The 13,406-nt window shown below is 40.9% G+C and overlaps 1 protein-coding gene across 6 annotated transcripts in view; it reads right to left on the minus strand.

Annotated features, from left to right (window-relative positions):
• Positions 1-11,906, minus strand: part of nfic (nuclear factor I/C) — a 229,968-nt gene extending 218,062 nt beyond the window's left edge. For 3 of the 6 annotated variants that reach the window (XM_047375857.1, XM_047375855.1, XM_047375858.1), the window contains exon 1: positions 11,692-11,906. In XM_047375857.1, the coding sequence (XP_047231813.1) occupies positions 11,692-11,772 (81 nt within the window). In that variant the 5' untranslated portion in view covers positions 11,773-11,906. The remainder of the gene's footprint in view (positions 1-11,691) is intronic. The other 3 variants (XM_047375854.1, XM_047375853.1, XM_047375852.1) reach the window with 2 other exon arrangements.
• Between the last annotated feature and the right edge of the window lie 1,500 nt (positions 11,907-13,406).

Below are 13,406 nucleotides of genomic sequence, written 5' to 3' on the forward strand. Positions count from 1 at the left end.
CAACTGAATATGGCGGACATGGATTTCACGGATAATCACGGTGTTTTACCTGTGGAGAGCCGAACGCCGCCAACGTCAACGTCCCTGGGTTCACCAGATTCTTCAGGGACGGGAACAGTTCGGAGAGTACAACCACCTACTCTAGGAGCTGCGTCTGGATGACGGTTGATTTCAGCGGTACTTCCGTCTATCCAGGACCCAATTCGAAGATCTGCAGTCCTGTGTTGGAAGACGAATCGGCCGCCGGGACACCAACTACCGGCGCTTGATCCCCGCCGCTGAACGCCTGTCCATCTGTCTTCGGTGAGTAAATAATTCTCAGCTAGTTAGTTGAGTCATACAACTCAGGCTTGCCGCACACCGCCACTATAATTTGGTCCTCCATCTTCACTGAAAACAGCTTCTTCTCCGCTGTGGTCCTTCAACCTACGTCACAGTCACATCCAGTCCCTAATTGGTTGACGCGAATTTAGAGAAAAGTTCAGATTTTTCAACTCCTGCGTGGCGTCCATTGTGGGTTTTGCTTCGCTCTCGCTTTGCTCGGTTCTCGCTAATCACGTCTTTCGCGTCGCCTCCTTCGTGTCCTTCGCACCGCACCGCCTCGCGCCGCTCCGCTCCTGAACGCATAGGAGGGGATAACATGGGGATAACATACATAGGGATAACATGTAAATCTTTTGCTCCTATTTCAGAATTCGCATTTGGTGTGAACACACCTTTAGGTTTGTCACATGGACTGTGCATGAGCCAGCACCAGGGAGAAAAAGTAAAAAAAAACATTTATCAGCCTAAAAGACTACAGGCAGACATCTTATTACAAGACATTGATAAATGTGCCACAGCTGCAAATTACCTTAAATCACCTTTCCTTATTAGTTTTTTGCCTGCTATAATTCTAGGCAAATGGGAGTAGCAATTTTTCACAAAAATATTAACTTTACAGTATTAGAAACAGTTAATGATCCAGAGAGTAGATTTATAATAATAAAAATATCTATACATAACCAAAAGTTATGTATTGTAGTATATACGACCCAAATGTTGATTCCATACTTTTTAAGTACTAGGATCGCTCACTTCTTCTTGGGGGGCTACTTTGGTCTAAATTAAGAAATAGACAGGTTGAGTACAACAGGGATTCAGAGCAGTTGACAATCAGTAAATATAGTTAAACAGTACATTAGTGATTACGGACTTTATTTATTTATTTATCTTCAACCTAACCGCAGAGAATATACTTTTTTCTCACATGTCCATCACTGTTATTCTTGTTTGAATTATTTCTTAGTCAGCAGCTTGTTGTTGAATGACATTTTAGACACTGAGATACACCCTATAGCTGTCAGTGATCATGCTCCTGTCTCCTTAACACTAGTAAATAAGAAAGAAAACCCACAAAGGAAAAGCTGGAGGTTTAATACATCATTTCTTAAGGATGAAAATTGAGTCAAATATTTTAAAGAAGAGTGGACTTCATATTTGCAGTTCAATTACCTCCCTGGGACATCAACATCTGTTCTCTGTGAGGCAGGGAAAGCAGTGATCAGAGGTAAAATAATGTCATTCTCATAACATAAGTAGAAGAAAGAAAAATGTATTCAGGAATTAGACGACACCTTTTAATTGTTAGAAGCTTCTCCGGAAGAGGAAATGCTGGGCAAACTACGTTAAGTAAAACTAGAATTAAACAATAATTGAGTATTAAATAATACCCAAATCTAGAATTGCGCTGCTCACGGTGGCAGCAGGTTGAAGTGGCTCTGTTCCTTTTCGTTCTGATTAATTCTTTTTAAGAACTTAAATTCCTCTTGTGGTAGATAAAATTGATTTTAAGGACGATTATCCTTTCAGGTATTGGATGTTGTGCAGCTGGAAGGCTTTTTCCATCACCATGGCAACGTGATTATTTTTTACACCCGGGAGCAGCTAATTAATATCTCAAAAGCTAAAATAATACTTCAACTACAACCCCAAATCCCTGATGAGTTGAAAAGGAGGTGCCGTGGATGCAGAGCAGGAGCAAAGGGAAGAGAGAGAAGAAGGAAATTGAAACCATCTCTTCCATCGATTATGATGGGCAATGTGAGGTCGTTGGGAAGCAAGTTGGATGAACTCCAAGCCCTACAAAGGACCCAGCCAGAGTATCGGGAATGCAGTATTATGTGTTTCGTTGAGACATGGATGCAGGATCATATCCTTGACTCCAGCGGGTCTCTGCCAGGCTTTCTGACCATACGAGCAGACAAGAGATTTAAAAAGGAGCGGCAAACGTGAAGGAGGTGGACTGGCAGTACTTGTGAACAACAGATGGTGTAATCCAAGACATGTTACTGTGAAGTGTCGTCTCTGTAGTCCAGATATTGAACTGTTAGCAGTAAGTTATGTTCCATATTATTTATCCAGAGAAGACAATTTACCCATTTACCCAGTTCAACAGTGTTATTTTGGCAACAGTATACATTCCACTTTTAGCTGTTGCCAACACTGCTTGTCATGCCATCAGCTCAGTTGTTTCTAAGATACAGTAACAACATCCCAATATAAGCCCCTTGTTCAGAGGCAACCTGTAATAAAGAGAATTGTGAAAAAATGGTCACAGGAAGCTGAAGAAGTCCTACAGACTGGGATGCACTGAGTGTGTGACCGACTATATAAACTTCTGTGTGGATAACACCTTCCCCACCAGAACAGTGAGATGCTTCCCCAATAACAAACCCTGGATCACCAGTGACATGAAGGAACTGCTTGAAAAGAAAACAAAAGCCTTTACTGAGAGGGGGACAGAGAATTATTGAAGATTACACAGAAGCAACTTAAAGTCAAGATAAGACACAGCAAAGAGGTATACAATTCAATTAAATTCAAAAATACTTTATTAATCCCAAAGGGAAATTAAATGTTGTTGTAGCTCATATGATGCAGGTTTCTTTAAAGAGCCGTTGTAGATGCTGATTGCTGTGGGCAGGAAGGATCTCCTGTAACGGTCTGTCTTGCAGCAGATCTGAGCTTCTGACTGAAGACACTGTTGTTGTACAACAGTCTCATGAAGAGAATGCTCAGGGTTCTCCAACATGTTCTTCATTTTATGAAGAATCCTTCAAGAAGAAGCTAGAGAGCAAGCTCCAGCAAAACAATATCAGAGATGTGTGGTAAGGGATGAAAATCACAGGCTTCAAGCAGAAGGAAGATCAGACCGATGGATGTCTGGACAAATAACTAAACACATTCTTCAATAAGATCAGTTCAGAAACAAGCTCAGCATTCTCCTCTCCTGCTCACAGACAAACAGACATCCCACCTTCCTTTGACCCACAGAACCCACAGCTGTCTTGTAACACACCTCTAATGTCGTTTCCTCCACGACAGCCATGGACCCTTGTGCTTCTACATGATTGCCTTCAACCAAATCAGAAGATGATGATGCTCCCTTTGCCTCCCCGTCCACCTGTGTGTCTCAAGAAGACAGGTGAGGAGACCACTAGAAAGACTGAACCGGAACTTGTCAGCCCTAGAGTCCTGAAGACCTGTGCAGAGCAGCCCTGTGGGATTCCGGTACCAAAGAAAACTCATCCCACATCATAAAGGTTGTAGAGAGACTCCTATTGGTCCACCTGAGTAAGCACACAATAAATCATCAGAATCCCCTTCAGTTTGCTTATCACTGTGGAGTTGGAGTTGAAGATGCCGTCATACACCTGCTTCAACAAACCCACTGTCATCTGGTCAAAGCCAGCAGCACTGTGGAGATTTCTCCAGTGGATTTAACACATTTCAACCTGATTTGCTTTGTCAGAAACTCCAGAAGACTCAGGTGGAGACCTCAACAATCACCAGGATCAAAGACTACCTGACAAACAGACCACAGTTTGTGAGACTGAAGGGTGGTGTCTCTAACCAGGTAGTTAGCAGCACAGGAGCACCACAGGGGACTGTACTCTCACCATTCCTCTTCACTCTGTACACCTCAGACTTCCAGTAGAAGACATACTCCTGTCATCTGCAGAAATGCTCAGATGATTCTGCAGTCATGGGGCGGATCAGAGATGGTGGCCCGCTTTGTAGCATGGTGTAAAAACAATCATCTCATCTTGAACATGAGTAAAACAGGAGATGATTGTAAATTTTAAGAGAAATAAGAATAGTTCAGACACTATTTCCATCATGGGAGAAGAAGTGGAGGTGGTGGAGAAGTATAAATATCTTGGTGTTCACCTGGACAACAGACTGGAGTGGAGATGCAACTGTGAAGCCGTCTACAAGATGGGGTAGAGCAGACTGTACTTCTTGAGGAAGCTTGGGTCTTTCAATGTTTGCAGCAAGATGCGGCATATCTTCTATAAGTCTGTTGTGGAGAGTGTGATCTCTTCTGCCATCATCTGCTGGGGTAGCAGCATCAGAGCCAGGGACTTAAAAAAGCTCAACAAGCTAATAAAGAAGGCTGGCTCTGTTCTGGGGACTCCTCTAGAACCTCTGGAGATCATTGTGCAAAGAAGGATTCTTCATAAAATGAAGAACATTATGAAGAACCCTGAGCATCCTCTTCATGAGACTGTTGTACCACAACAGAGTGTCGTCAGTCAGAGGCTTCTTCAGATCTATTGTAAAACAACGGCTCTTTGCAGAAACCTGCATAATATGAGCGACAACCGCATTTAATTTCCCTTTGGGATGAGTAAAGTATTTTTGAATTTAAATTCTTATTAAAAAGACTTTGAATAGAAAACTTTGAACATGGCAATAAATCAGGTAGCTTTTTAGCTAACCAGCTAAAGATAAATAAAGAAAGACAATTACATCTGCTGTTAAAGAGTCGGCAGGGAAAACAGTTTATGATCCTGAAAGGATAAACTACTTTCAGAGATTTTTACAAAGCTTTATACTCACCACAGATAGACCCGTCAGATTCAATTCAATTAATTTCAATTCAGTTTTATTTATATAGCGCCAATTCACAACACATGTCGTCTCAAGGCACATTACAGAGTTTGGAATGGTGCGGAGTTGTTGGGGAGGTTAGATCAAACTACTGAGTGTTAGAGTTTGGCCATTTTAGAATGGGCTATGTGTAGGGATACTAAGTAAAATAATAAACTGATAAGGTTTGTCCATGTAGAGCCCACTGGTGGCCAGTGTTATACCAAAAACTACAAGGATTGGGGGTACCTCTCTCTGTCAGAATGATTATAACCATTGGAAAAGGGAAGATGTCACACAGGTAGCAAAAATGGAGGGTGTGTTTGCATCTCAACCATAACTAAGCTGGTTTATGCTAAACCTGACTCCTCCTTACTCCATCCAACAGGGAAGGAGGCAGAGGTAAAAATAATTGGAGAGTGTTGTATCCTGTTGCATTGTGTGAAAGGTGGGTAACTTAAAAATGGGCTAAGTCAATTCAATTGAATCATATAGATTTCAAGTCAGGTACATACATTCCAATTAGAGCTAATGACATCATCATTTTCTAGGTAAAATAACACTTCCTAAATTATCAGTCAGTACCACGGACATCAGCCAAAATTCAGGAAGCCCTCAAAAGCATGCCCAATAAAAAGGCTCCAGGCCCAGATGGATTTCCAACAACGTTCTGCAAAGAATTCTGACATATTTTGGCTCCAAAAGTCCATAATGTTGCAGCAAACCAGGGAAAATGGCAGACCTCTGCCAAATATAAAACTGCCAACATTACTCTCCTGTTAAAACCAGGAAAGGATCCAGTGTTTCCTACCAGCTATCATTCCATATCCTTTAATAACGCTGATCTCAAAATAATTTGTAAAGGCCTTGCAAAAAGACTGGAAAAAATGAATCCTCTCATAATTCATCCTGACAAAACTGGTTTTATAAATAGGAGACATTCATCCACAAATTTATTTTCCTACTATTCCTACAGTAAAAATATTGAGACTAATATATTATCTCTAGATGCAGAAAAATAATTTGATAGAGTTAACTGGAAATTCTTGCTTGTGACCTTGAGAAAATGTGCTTTAGGAAACTCTTTCATAAACAGGTTAAATATTATATTGCACAGTTCCCCAACAGCATGTATCAGGACAAATAACCAAACATCTTCCAGCATGTCTTTAGACAGCCACCAGGTAGGGATGCCCACTTTTCCCCTTATTATTTGCTTTTTTTATTAAACCACTACCGGCAGCAATCAGGAAAACTAAATATATTAGGCATAAAATGCATGAATATTGAACATAAAATCAGTCCTTATGCGGATGATGTATTACTTTATCTCCAGCTGTCACTAATCTCTGTGTCTCAAGTAATTGGATTGATAAATTCTTTCTCAAGAGTTTCAGATAATTCTATAAACTGGGTAAAATCTACTGTTCTTCGAATTAGTTGTTCTTTCCACAATTCCCTTGAAGTGCCTGTGACATGCTTTTCACACAAATGCAGAAACTGAAAGAAAACATCTTAATATTGAAGGAATATTAGTAGTTAACATGATGTTAGGATTAATGATGTGATAAAATAAGAGCATATTTAGGTATATTTCGATGTAAAATTTTGCAAGTCTAAAGTCGCCCGGAAATGACGTCAAAGGGGACATCTCCAGCCATTCATTGTGTGAGTGTCTATGATAAATGGTTCAGGTAAAGGCCAAGTTGCTTTAAAAACAGCGTTAATATGGTGAAACAGTGCATTGCTGGTGGTCGCAGCAACACTACGACAGCAGCCGTTAGTCTGTACTACTTTCCTGAGGCGAAGAGAATCGGATCTGCTTGGATCAGTGCTGGAAAACTGAAGAGGGACGTATGTGCTGGTCCCACCAAGCAAAGCCAGTTGTGACCAGAGGACTTCTCAGCAAACGGCTTTGAACAAGAAACCTCTGAATTCACAAGACAAATTATGTCAGAGGTCGGGATGTCATACAGACGCGAGAGAATGTTGAAGCAGATGCTATAGCCACTATGTTCAGTGCATCTGATGTGAAAAGATCGCCAAACAAAAAGTTGTCACTTGTTGCTAAACGGATCAAGACTCAGCAGGTAAGTACACTTGTCACAAAAGTACATTTATATATTGGCAGTTATTGTTAATAATTAATAACCAAAGATTATTATTATTATTATTATTATAAGAGAAATTACACATGCTTACAATATATTTAAATAAATGTTTCTCTAAAGATTGTGATATAAAATAAAAAGAAATTGACACACCAGGTAGTGTCTTTAAATCTTGAATCATTCCTTGTGTCTGCTGCTACTGCTGCATGCTGCTCAGTTTGGTCACTGGTTGTTTCACTCAATGCCATATATACTGTAATCCTGGATTTACACTGCATCTGTTCCAGTCCGATCTGGTCCACTCTGAAGCCCGGAGGAGCTCCAAGAACCATGCACAGATCGCTCAATAAAAGCCAGTGATAAATGCGGTAGCAAGTCTAAAACAACTCATCCTGCGGAAGTTAAACTGCTTTATATTTGGTTTTATGCATCCGGATATTTTTGTGTTTTGTTCTACAATAGGTGAGTACACTGAGTGCACCGAAGTTTATTTGTTGCTCAACAAAAATCGCTGGGGGGTCTGGCACCAGGGGCTGTGGTGGCTCTTGGGGGTGACATCTGCCGTGCATCGCATGCTGGGGCGTCTCTGGAGTTGTGGGGTGGGTGGCTAGGATTGCTGGCAGGTTCTGCTTAGCCTGGGGCGCTTGGTCATCCCAGCCCGGTTCCCAGGCAGGCTACCTATTGCCAGATGTGAGTTTGTCCCGTCTTGGTTTGGGGGACATGGCGGGTGTGGGGCTCATGGGTTTGAGATCTTAATACATCGGGGGGTTGGGACTGTTTCATCCTGGGATGGCTCTGGTTGGCGGGCTCATTTGGACCAGGTAGACCCCTTTTTTGTTTGTGGCCCCCTCTCCGGATAGGGCTGGGGTTGGAACAGGGGGTCGGGGTCTGGGCTGGGGTTGTTCAGGTTTGGGCAGTGCCAACACTAGTCTGGGCTGGTGCCGGGGCGGTCTGCCTGTTTTTACCCCGGAATGAAGGGGACTGGTTGCCCCCTCTGGGTTATCGGTACCTAGACCTGGGAGTGTAGAGTGCGTATGGGGAGTGTGAGTGAGTGTACAACGTCCATTGTTGTGTGTTTTCACGTTGGGTGTGAGTATTTTTTTAGGTGTAAGCATGAGGGTGGGAATTTGTGATGTGACTGTGTGTGCCTGTTTTTGTGTCAGGTTAGGTATTGGGCTGCTCCCTCTCCTGGATAAGCTTTGGTCCCCCATCAAATGTGGGGCTTATTTTCTCCCCGCCACACTCCCTGCTGGTGTCTCTGCCCATTGGTATATTGGTGGTTCTCGGTGTCCGGGGCTGGGTGCTTTTGTGTGTGCTGGCTCACTCCTGGTGGCTACTTGTCGGGGCCTGGGCCCCCAGGCTCTGTCAGGACCCTGCTTGGGGCGTGTGGTGCCCTGAGGTCTCAGGTCTATGGGTCCATGGCTGGATCTGGCTGGACAAAGGAGAGGTGGGACTTTTATGGGCTGGAGTGTCCCAATCAGCCAAGGTCAGCACCTAATGCTGCAGCACAGACCTAGAGACTTAGAACAAACAAAATGTTGAGCTTTGTGTTGCAATACCCGTTTAGGTTTGTCATTCTGTAATAACTGCAATACGTTATCAGCATCAGATTTGGCCAATTAACTTATTAGATCAGACAGCCTGTGTCTGATCTACCTGCCACACGCAGACTTTGCTGCTGCTGTCTTTACTTAAAATCATACCACTAGATCATATTTGTTACATCTGCCATATTCAGCCTGTATGTCCTCACTTATGTACTAACACCGAATCGAAAGGTTCGATCTGATTGTTTGTTTGGTTGGTTGGTTGGTTGGGATTTTGTCTTTACAAGATAAATGTTCAAATGGTTTTCATATGGTTTTTATCGAACAAAAACAGTTTCTTTACAGGTTTCGTCAAAAGACTAAAATGTACAACAGCTTTAAAAATGTGAATGTTAAAGCTTTACCCCTTTAACTGAAAAACCCATCAAATGACAAAGGATGTCATACAGAGTGGGGTTTAAACATTACCACTTTACACAGCTCTAGTAGCTTTGTTAGAGTTCTGTAGTTTCCTGATATAAACACAGAGAGATAGAGGTGGAAGTCCACTAATTCAAATAGTTAAGGTTCTGAAAATCAGGAAGTCACAAAACTTAAGAATAGATATTTTTAGAAAATGTGATGATAAAAAATGATCATTAAATGGAGAAACTACAAACATTCAGTTTCTTACCTTAAAATTATTAAAACATTGTAGCATTTTAGAATTTAATTAAATCGAGAACACTGTTTTCCCAGATATTCATCTGTAATTTTGACCTTGAATGATTCTAGATCAGAATATTTTTTTAATAGAAAACTCCTTTGTGGACAAATGTGGCCTGGGCAATGGGAAGAGTAGTCACCATGAAAATTAAAGTAAACCCAAAGATTATGGAGGACCAGTCCTGCCATAATTGCGAATACATACAGAAATAAATAAACGACTGAATAAAATAATTACTAGGCCAAAAAGCAGCTAGAAATATGAATTGCTGTGCCATTAAATGCAACAAAATAATAAAAAAGAGGTTTATTCAATAATTGAGCAAGTAGTCAAATAAAAATATATCTTTCTATCTAAATCCACTAATTTTGTTTAAAGCACTAATTTTCAAATTATATATTTTTTTTTTAACTCCATATTTTTCCTTTGTTTATTTAATACAAGTTAATTTCTTGCTCAGATGGTGGGATTACTATGGGATGGCCTCGTGTCTCTCGTTCGGGCTTTCCCTGGCGGGATCCCTGGGGCTCCTCCCAACGGGAACGGGAACACCTTGGGCTCCCATCTGAGGAGCTGGAAGAGGTGTCTGGGGAGAGGGATGTCTGGGCGTCTCTACAAAGTCTGCTGCCCCTAGAACCCGGTCCTGGTTAAAGCGGAAGACGAGCACGAGTAATTAAAAAAGCTTGAGAATTTTAAAAGCAAGAACTTCACCTTTAATAAATAAAGGAAAAATATAGAGTTCAAGAAAAGAGTATTTTAAAATTTGTGGTTAAAAATAAAATTGGTGGATTAAAATAGAAATATATATTTATATATGATTAAATGATCAATAATTGAATAAATATCTTGTTTTTATTTTTTTGCATTTAATGGCACAGTAATTTATGCATAGCTATTTTCTGGCCAAGTAATTATTTTACTGAGTTATTTGTTTATTTCTGTATGTATTCTTAATTACAGCAGGATTGGTCCTCTATACTGTTGTCTGCTAATCTGCTGTCCATGTATGAATGCAAGTGTGGCTGGGTGAATGTGGCTCCAATGTGTCTTGAGTGGTCAGTATGACTTCAAAAGCACTATATAAATTCAGGCCATTTCCAAAATTCAAATATAAACCACAGGGTACCAAGTCATGTTGAAACTTTAGTTTTCTGCAACAACTTCACGGGTTTCACCAGCTTCAATTGTAGCTGAAGGCTAATATCTGGGCACACGTGAAATATTGTTGTTGTCTAAACTGAAAGAATGGAATCTAAAATGGTTCCCTGTGGAAGTCGATTCTTCAGACATAATGTTAAACAGTACAGCACATTGTTGACAAAGAATTGAAGTAGAGGTCCCCTATGCTTGTGTTCTGCCCTGGACACCAATCATAATATTATGATAGATATATATTTTTCTTTCACGCCAAGCGAAACCTTTCAGCCAGCTAAGAATGTGTGTTTTCCCAGCAGCTTGCTGCCTTGTTTCTATGCCAGGTAAGGAGGCCCTCTGTCGGCCTCTCATTCTAACTCAACCCCCTGGCTTTCACTGCAGCCATTTTCTGCTGACTAACATAAACACGTAAAAGATCCAGCCTTCCACAAAGGGGAGGAGGTAACGGAGGAGGCAGCAGCTGAAATCCAGCTTGGCCTTATACCGTCCTGCTTGTGTTTGAAACAGGGACAGTGCTTTGCTCCAATCGCCGACCTCCACAACTTTCTAACACTGACACACCATTATATCCCTTCTCACAGCAAAGGCCCGAAAACTACAATTACAGGTAAAATAAAGCCTGGATTGTGGCAGCAAGAGCGTTTCACGGGGCAGTTCCAATATAAACCAGAACTCCATTGAAAACTTGCAGGAGTTAAAACTGTTCCTTCTGTTAGGATGGGAAGCTTGTCGTTTCGGGGATAGCAGTCTGTTAGCTGCTGTTTCATTGCTGTTTGTTAAATCCGGCCTGTGTGTGATAAGAAAAATTTGTTTCTGATTGGATTGTTAATTAAATGATGGATCCACGCTGAACACTTCCGCCTTGGACGGCGTGTTTGACGGGAAACGGCAACTGGATGAGATGAAGTCTACTGTAAAAGTTGGCATTAAAATGAAGTGTTTAATGCTGCGGTTTGCGTTTGTTGTGTGAGCCCCGATAATTCCCCGTTGTTTGCGGGTTGTGCGGTGACTCCGTGTGTCTGTCTCGGTGGAGGGAAGAGTTTATTTGCTAGCTTTGAAAGGAAAATGAGTGCGATGTCGTGGGGAGTCTAAAAAGTACTGAGAAAGCGCAGGACAGACAAAAATACCCCCAACACAAAGCTCGGTGAAATACATAGAAATTGACGCATTTGTAGAGCTGCGTTTATCCTTTCATTCCTTACATCGCGTCTCTTTTGGGAATACGGTACATGACTGCAGCGACCAGGTTTGCTCCTACCATTTCCAAGCTGGACCACCACCGGATGAAGTTAAAGCTGATCTCATCGCCTGCCCATCCTGGGCTAACGGTCCTTATCATTCCACAGTTATTCCCATCATTATGCCCCTGTCTGCCAGCTGGAGGAAATCCGCGGTGCTCCGGTCCACAAACGGTCCGCGTCAGGCTGCTTCCTCCTCCAACTCCTCCTCCTCCTCTTCCAGCCTGCGGCAGAATAAAATACTGCTACATTGACCTTCCACCTCTTATCCATTACTTCTCTTTTTGTCTGTTACATTTAGCCTACTCTTTCTATCTACTTTTAATACAGTTTTTTTTTATTATTTCTCTTGGTCATGTCTGTTAAGTATTCCAATCATAACCATATTTTCCAACCTTACGTATTATTTTTTGTTTAAGTTTAATGCAGTTTATTTTCATAACCCATTTCTGTCTTCCTGGTAATGCAGCACTATGTAGTCTACAACAGCTTTCCTACTTGTGGTGCTATACTGCGGTATGTCTCTCAGCATCTCTATGACCCATATTTTACCCAATTTTCCTTTTGACTAACATTGAATCCTTTAGTTGCTGTGCTTGTTCTCTTTGAAAAACCTGGAATGGAAGTAATATTTTGGAGTTCCGACTACACTGTAAACCCCAACATCTACACCAACTCATATTATTTTTAGACATCACACTCAGAACCCAGTTTTTAGTTTGCCAATATCTGGGCTTTGAGGACGATAAACATGCTTTAAATTTATATGGGAATAATATTTATACTTTAACAATGCAGTTGTTACAAAGATTTTGAGTTAATCAAGACACTCAGCGTCATGATGTAAATGGTCTTTTGGTCTGTGCCATGACTTTAAAAAATCAATATGGCTATCCGATCCAGTTGAGGCGAGTGCAGTGCAAATGCGGATTTTTTTTAAATTAGGCTTTTGTGGTCACGTTTTTATTAGTATTTGTCAAGAATAATAGCATTTATTGTTTAAGAACTTTTTTTATTTATTAGTGACTGTAGTGGCTCAAAGCTGAGTTGGCGGGCTACCTTAGCTTGTTAGCTAGTCCTTTACAAAGTAAAGTTAAAGCTCATGCTGAGCGGTCTAATTTGGTAAGTAAAACATTTCAATAATCAACAAAAAACGATATGCAGCTAGTTGTGGTCTCCGATGGATCAGCCGAGTACTTCGCTAACACTATTTCAGGTTAGCTGGAAATTGCGTTAGTCTGGTTACTTTTAATTTATTGCGTTATCCAGCGCCAAAAAAAAAAAAAGCCATTACATTACATGTTGCATTTATTGGCATGGTCAAATCTGCAGATGTGATCAATGGACGGTATTGTTGTTCATTTGACCGCAGCGAATGGGCCCATCGGTATATAAAAAGAAACGCATTGATAACAATTACTATTAATTTAAGGGGTATCAGAACCAAAAAAATTGGTATTTATTGCATGTTAAGTACTAAACAATTGTAACCTTGCCCAACATGCATTTATGGAATCAACATTAAATGTTTGTAAGTAATAAAGGTGGTATACCAAAAAGATGTTTGTCATTGTAATTGCATCCAGTTAGACCAATACAAAAAAATAACAGTCTTGTATTATTGTATATCTCTATTAAATTAAATATCTCCTTTCTTGTCTGCTTATGTTTTTACGGTTGACTGTTTGGGACCACAGATTTCTGCTCTGGTCAGTCGGTTCTGATAAAAACCTAG

The sequence above is a fragment of the Girardinichthys multiradiatus genome, chromosome 9 (genome assembly GCF_021462225.1).
Source record: "Girardinichthys multiradiatus isolate DD_20200921_A chromosome 9, DD_fGirMul_XY1, whole genome shotgun sequence".
Lineage (NCBI taxonomy): Eukaryota > Metazoa > Chordata > Actinopteri > Cyprinodontiformes > Goodeidae > Girardinichthys > Girardinichthys multiradiatus.